General features: G+C 54.5%; 1 protein-coding gene and 1 pseudogene across 1 annotated transcript; both read right to left on the reverse strand.

Annotated features, from left to right (window-relative positions):
• Positions 1-3929: 3929 nt before the first annotated feature.
• LOC103674520 (28S ribosomal protein S26, mitochondrial) lies at positions 3930-6060 on the reverse strand. The gene is made up of 4 exons (XM_040638063.1): positions 5801-6060; positions 5556-5702; positions 5345-5468; positions 3930-4454 (listed from the first exon to the last, which is right to left on the reverse strand). Exons 1-4 carry the CDS (start codon positions 6049-6051, stop codon positions 4320-4322), a joined length of 657 nt encoding a protein of 218 aa, XP_040493997.1. The 5' UTR covers positions 6052-6060; the 3' UTR covers positions 3930-4319.
• Positions 6061-6292: 232 nt separating this feature from the next.
• Positions 6293-6750, reverse strand: part of LOC121104647 — a 1702-nt pseudogene continuing 1244 nt past the window's right edge.

Here is a 6750-nt window from a genome sequence, read left to right on the forward strand (position 1 = left end):
AAGTTGTGAGAAACAGTGCTTCTAGATTGTTCCACAGGCGGCTGGAGGTGTGCACACCAGGCTCCCAGGCTTCCTCTCCAGCCGGCTTCCNNNCCATTACGGCAGTGACCTGGGAGTCTCCGGCAAGATTTGTTTTTATGGCCAGATGAAGGGTGAACCCACGTTTTCCCTCAGCTTCCGGGGCACCTCTGGCCCTCCTGCCCGGGCCCTGCCGTTCCGACAGTGGCACTGGCACTTGTGGGCTTGGTGTTGGGCAGCGGTGGGCAAAGGTGCGCGAGCCAGGAGTGACATTTAGATCAGACTCACGAGGCCTTGACCACCCACCCGGAGAACACCAAATCCCACTGCTGGACCATCTCTCTCCCCCGGGACGGGGGGCGGGGGCGGCGTTCAAAAGAGAAAAAAAAAAAAGTGTGAAATAGCACACAACTTCCCGACTGGGGATGTACTGTATGGTGACTAATATAACAAAATAAACATTATAAAAAAAAACCCCACAACTTCCCGGAGACTTTCAACCACTTACCTGTGTTTTTCCCTCCGCAAGGGGGGAAATGCCAAAACGTTTGGGGAAGATGATGGGCGCTGTGGGTTACAGCGCCGCGGAGGAGGACCGGCGAGGGTGGGGCCCGTGCGGCTCTGACCTTGTCGCCTTAGTGGGCCCTCTTGTGGCGCACAGTGTGCTGAACTTACAGGTTCTCGGTCTCGAAGCCTTGGAAAAGGAACAATGAATTGGACCATGTTCTGTTTCTTTCTCTTCTCTTCTCTTTTTCTTCCTTCCTTCCTTCTTCCTTTCTTTCCTTCTTTCTCTCTTTCTTTCTTTCTTTCTTTCTTTCTTTCTTTCTTTCTTTCTTTCTTTTCTTTCTTTCTTTCTTTTTTTCTTTTTCTTTTTTCCTTTTTTTTTCTTTCTCTTTTTAAGATTGTATTTATTTATTTGACAGAGAGAGCACAAGCAGCAGGAGCAGCAGAGGCAGAAGGAGAAGCAGACTCTCCGCTGAGCAAGGAGCCTGATGTGGGACTGGATCGCAGGATCCCAGGATCCTGACCCGAGCTTAACCTAAGACTGAGCCCCCCAGCACCCCCCGCCGTGGTCTGTTTCTGGACAGGGATGCACACATTTACGGATTATGCACTTACTTACCTGCACTGAGGAACTACTCATCGAAGCAGCCAACGAGAGAAATGCTGGTCTCAGGATTTGGGGTTTTAAATATTACTTTTGATTTCCTATTTTGATTTCCTATTAGGCAAGAGAGTTCCAGGCTTGACTCCCTGCCAGAATTCAGAACTGCCCTGATTTCAGCCGTCAGCGTCAGCGGGGCTTGTTTCCCAGGGAGCCTTTCGCCTCTGTGCTTGGGCAGGGACATAACCACGGGGTTAAGTTCAGGGCGAGCCCCCCAAAGATTTCAGGGAATATCGGGTACTCGTAACTCTATTCCACACAGAAAACTTGGACTTCACTGGAAAGGTATGGGGAATGACCTTAAGCTTACTCAGGTCTAGTGTGGTCTCCTTGATGGAAGAGATCAAGGAGGCACCCAGTGCCTGTTCACGTGGCAAAGGCACTCTTCTCTTTTCCTGTCCCAAGCAGCTTGCTTTCACCCAGCAACAGTATACCATTGCCGCCCAGTCCAAGAGGTGAACAACTCTGCAGTTTTTTGTTTTCAAAGATTTTACTTATTCATTTGACAGAGAGAGAGAGAGAGCACAAGCAAGAGGAGCTGCAGACAGAGGGAGAGGGAGAAGCAGGCTTCCTGATGAGTAAGGAGCCCGATGCGGGGCTTGATCTCAGGACCCTGGGATTTTGAACCGAATGGAAGGCAGACATTTAACCGACTGAGTCACCCAGGTGCAGTTTTTTGTTTTTAAAGATTTTATTTTTAAGTAATCTCTACACCCAACGTGGGGCTTGAACTTACAACCCCAAAGCCAAGATTCCCACAATCCACCGTCTGAGCCAGCCAGGCGCCCCAACAACTCTATAGTTTTGCACAACCTAATCCTTAAGACCTTGACCACCCACCCCAGGACAACATGGTGGTCCACTTCACTGATGTCATGTTGCTTATCTTGGAGAATTGGAAGGGGCAGGAATCCAGGTGTAAAACACCTATGCTTGACTGGGGTGTTAAACCCAGGGGAAAAATTGCCTCCCCAGCGAAGTTCCTGGGGTCGGCATACTTCTCCCCCTAGGTGAGACACAAATTGCACTTGTCCCTCAATCTACCCTCACAGGGCACAAACCATGGTAGGTAGCCCTCTTCAAATCTTGGTGAAAGCTCTTAGGTTTGGGTATTGCCCGCCAAATGCATTTATTGGGTAGCCCTCAAATCTGCTATGCTCAAGTGGGACCTTGAGCAAGAGAAGATTCTCTAAGAGGTCCAAGCTCACATTGTGTATAGGGGACCCAAAGCATATTTGGAATTTGAGGTAAAAATCAGAGGCGGCCCTGGGATTTTTGAGGCCATCAGGTTAACGATTAGGGTTCTATTGGAGATTAGGCATTCTTCCGTGGGATACCACGTAATTCTGCAGCCTGGACCACGCAGGCTCTCATAGCTCACGTGTGCACCTACCAGCCCTCTATGACCTGTTAGACGCAGGTACAGATGGGGTTGGGTGTGATTCAACCCTGAAGGTACCAGTAAGCTGCCTATCTGTGTCCATACCAGTAAGAGGGCTGTGGGTGAAGGATAAACCGAAGCCCAGTTTATGGGTGGCTCTACGTGACACACTGGCATCAGCAGTGGCCTTCCAGCCCCATGCAGGACATTGAACACCAGCCGTGAAGGAAAAGCAGCCCAAAGAGCCTCAAGAAAGGAGGACATAGCCTTCCCTGAGAACAGACAGCTTGTGTCAGAATCCTGGTGCGGAAGGGTGGGGACTTTAGCAAGGATGAAACTGGACTTCCCCAGCTCACCAAACACTTCACCAGATGGTCCCCTTCTCACCACAAAGCCCAAGGCTATGGGCACCGTTGCCTCGATCCATGGCCCATAATGTGCACCCATCAGCTCTCACCTCGGAAGTTACCCTGAGCGCCTGAAACCAAGGACTGCATTGTCCTGTGCCTGGGCTCAGTGCCCCGGAGAAGATGACCTACTATCAGCTTGCAGAGGGACGCCACTGTCCTCAGGGGCAGGGCCTGAAGGAGGCTGGGTGCTAGGCACTGTGAGAACTACCAGCCCTCTGCCTGTACCTGCTTCCTCACATGAATGCTGAGGGATGGCCCATAGTCCCTGAAAGGCTTTCTTATTTTGGGGGTTTCCAGACCATGTCTACCGCATGGGAGTTGGGGAAAGAAACTAGGATTCTGTTTGCTTTCCTCTGGTGGTATCTGAGCAAGTTCAGGTGAATGGTGACAAATGGGCAGCAGCTCTGGCTCTGATAAATGCGAGGACTTGTGTTTGAATGGCGGCCATACACCTCTGTGTTCACTTATCGAACCTTGTGAACTTTAATTACAAGTATTTCTGGGCACCCATAGGGCTTGGTCCAAGTGCTGGATAAGCTACACTGACCTTATAAAGGTCAACCAGGCCTCCCCTGCCAGTACCCATCTGGTGTGTGGTCTAAGGAAGCCAGCAGTGCCAGGGCCCATGTGGGTCACTGAAGCCACGGGTGGAAAAGGCCACCGAAGACATGGGGTCTCCTCCTTGCCTTTTGTGTCTTGGGCACAACAGACCCTAGAGGGCAAATCTCAGGGTCAAGCAGAAGCAGGCCAGTGGTTAGCTTGTGTCTCAGGTACTGGGTGGTATCTGGATACTCCGGCTGGAGTCCTAAAGGTCTAGATCAGGAGTTGGCCAACTACTTCTGTAAAAACCCATGGAACAAATATTTTAGACTCTGCAAGTCAAATGGTCTCTGTTGCAGCTTTCTGCAACGTTTCTGCCATCATAGTGTGAAAGTAGTCAATGAATGAGTGTAGCTGTGTTCCAATAAAATTTATTTACAAAAAATAGGCAGTGGGCCAGATTGTGCCCAAGGACTCTAATTTGCCAACCACTGTCCTTGTCCTTGATGACACTTAGTAGATGACCTGGTTGCCTGAGGGGACGATGGTCCATTGTGCTCCTCTGTGAGACGGGAACCTCTAAGGTTTGGTGCTTTGCTGAGCTGTACACAGGTGCAGAACAGGACACTGTGTATGGGAATGTCTGACCAAGTGGTGGATGCAGAGGCCACAATGTGAGGGCCACACCGAACAGGTTGAGCCTCCTTCTTCATTAGAAACATCAACACGTTTATTGCAGATCAGGCCCGACCCTCCTACCCCATACACACATGGTCCCTAGGTGGGTGCTGTCCTTACTGGGCCCTTAAGAGCCCTTGTGCTGTGGCCTGACCACCAGCCCATCTTTGGTGATGGCCCAGTTGTAGCTCTTTGGCGAGTCCAAAGCTTCTTCCACCCGTGCCTCCAGGTTCTCTCGAGTGATGAAATTTTTTGCTTCCTCCTATTGGGAGACACAAGTCCACATGAATGGAAGCACATACCTGCTGGCCTTTACCCACTGACAGCCTCCAGCTCTCCTCCTGGACGGATGCTTGGAACCCAGGTCCTCTGTGAGTGCCCTGATGACCTTCCCGTGGAAGAACATCAGGCAGCCTTACCATATTCCTCTTTCTTAGATAATTATCCACTGGATATCTCAGCCGGAACACCAAGCACACTGGTTGTGACAATCTCATGTCCCACTGGGTGGAATCAGTTTCTCAATGTTGCCTCAATGTCCCTCTTAATCTCTCTCAAACTTGTCCTTCTCCCTCTATTCCTTTTTTTTTTTTTTTTTAAAGATTTATTTGTCAGAGAGAGAGAGGGAGGGTGGGAGAGAGAGTTCGAGCACAAGCAGCGGGAGCAGAGAAGCAGGGTCCCCCCTGAGCAAAGAGCCTCATGCAGGACTAAATCCCAGGACGCTGGGATCATGACCTGAGACTGAGCCACCCAGGCGTCCCTCCCTCTATTACTTTAATTCAGACCTCATCCATTCTTGCTGGATCACTCCTAACTGGTTCCCCTGCTTTTATTAAGTCTCACACCTGCCGCCCTAGCCCAGAATATTAACACTTTAATGACTTTATCACCCGCAAACCAAAATATGAACTCCTTGTGAAAACGGGGGTCCCTCCCACAGATGCGGGCTTACCACCACCTAGCTGCTGGAATACTTTTTGTAACAACTCTGGGTCTCTGCGCCTGCCACTCACTCTCCCTGCACTCCTTTCCCAAATCCTCTTCTGCTAACTCTCAAGACTCAAGGCTGCTCGCTCTCAGTGCACGTAGGCAGTGCCCCACTGCGCCGCGCCAAGGCGGAGTCCCCGGCCTCCGGTCCCAGCTGCGGCCCACCTGCAGCTGCAGCACTTCCTGCTCCTTGAGCTGCGCCCAGGCCTGCGCCTCTCTGGCCCGCCGAGCTTTCTCCTCCGCCTGCCGCTGCTCCTGCTCCAGCGCCTCCTGCCGCAGTCTCGCTAACCTGGGGTGGGGCAAAAGGCTGAGACTGAGCGCGGCTGGCTTTCCGCCGCGCCAGCCAGCGGCCCGGCCCGCCTCCCGGGCCACTCACCGCAGCTCGTGCAGCCGCTGGTTCTCCGCCTGGTTCCAGGCCATCAGGTCGCGGTGCTCGGTAGCATCTTGCAGCGCCTTGCGCTCTGCCAGGACCCCGGACCGGGCCTCGTGCACCTTCTTCCGCACCTCGGACGCGAACTCCAGCCTGGGCGGAGACGCGCCCAAAGTCGGCACCCTCCACGCCCGCCCGCTCCGATACACCGCCCACAGCACCGACGGCCACCTCCCCCTTGTCACACACACCTGAGGGCGCACACCGTCTGGCGGTACTGCCGGTAACGCTCCGTCAGCAAGAACAATTCTACAGGATCCACCTTGGGCGGGGTCGCCACGCGCCCGACCTTGGACTTGGCCGGAGGGTCGTGGCGGGTCTTGCGGCCCCGCACGGGCAGCACCAGCGGGGCCGGAGGCCCACACGGGGGGCCCCCACCCAGTACTCGCAGCGCGCGCAGCATGGCCCAGGCCCCCCCCACGTCCGGCGCGCCGCAGGGCATCACGGGACCCGGAAGCGGCCGCGGGGCACCACGGGACGCGTGGTCCGCGGACCCCGCCCCCCACCCCTTTGGAGGCTGCTGGAGGCTCTCCGGCTTGCAGACTTCAGCGTCCGCCCCAGGCCAACTGGATCTGGCTGCTCCCTCCCTGCGGGGCCTGCCCCGCCCCGCCCCACCCCGCCCCGTGTGCCTCCCGCCGGCGGGCCGGGCCCACGTCCCTCCAACCCCCACGTGGGGTAGGGTCTCAGCGGGGGTGGGCGAGGGATGGGACGGAGGAGACAACTCGAGGCAGCAGCTTCAGGGACTTCACATCTTTATTGGAGGGCGACAGGGCGCGGCGCTCTACGTCCGGTCTGCGGGGGGAGGGGGGTGATCATTCCAGCGGGCGCCCTGGTTACCTGGCCGCCCGGCTGCGACCTTGTCCGCCCCCACCCTTCCCGACCTGGTTTTGCGGAGCAGGATGCTGCCGCCAGGCGATCGGCCTGCTCTTCGGTCCTGCAGATGCCGCCTGCCAGCTAGAGGCCCCAGCTGGGGGCTCTGTAGCTCCCTGGGCGTTGTCCACCCTTAACGCGCCTCTTTTGTAAAAACCTGAGCTCACACCGACTTAATTAGGTGGTAAGTTTTTGCCTTATAGGAATTTACAACTTTCTTCTTCAGTTACTGCTCTCTTGGTGCACTTTAAATTTGCAAAATAGTAATAAC

Source organism: Ursus maritimus, unplaced genomic scaffold (genome assembly GCF_017311325.1).
Source record: "Ursus maritimus isolate PB19 unplaced genomic scaffold, ASM1731132v1 scaffold_22, whole genome shotgun sequence".
In the NCBI taxonomy this organism is placed as follows: Eukaryota; Metazoa; Chordata; class Mammalia; order Carnivora; family Ursidae; genus Ursus; species Ursus maritimus.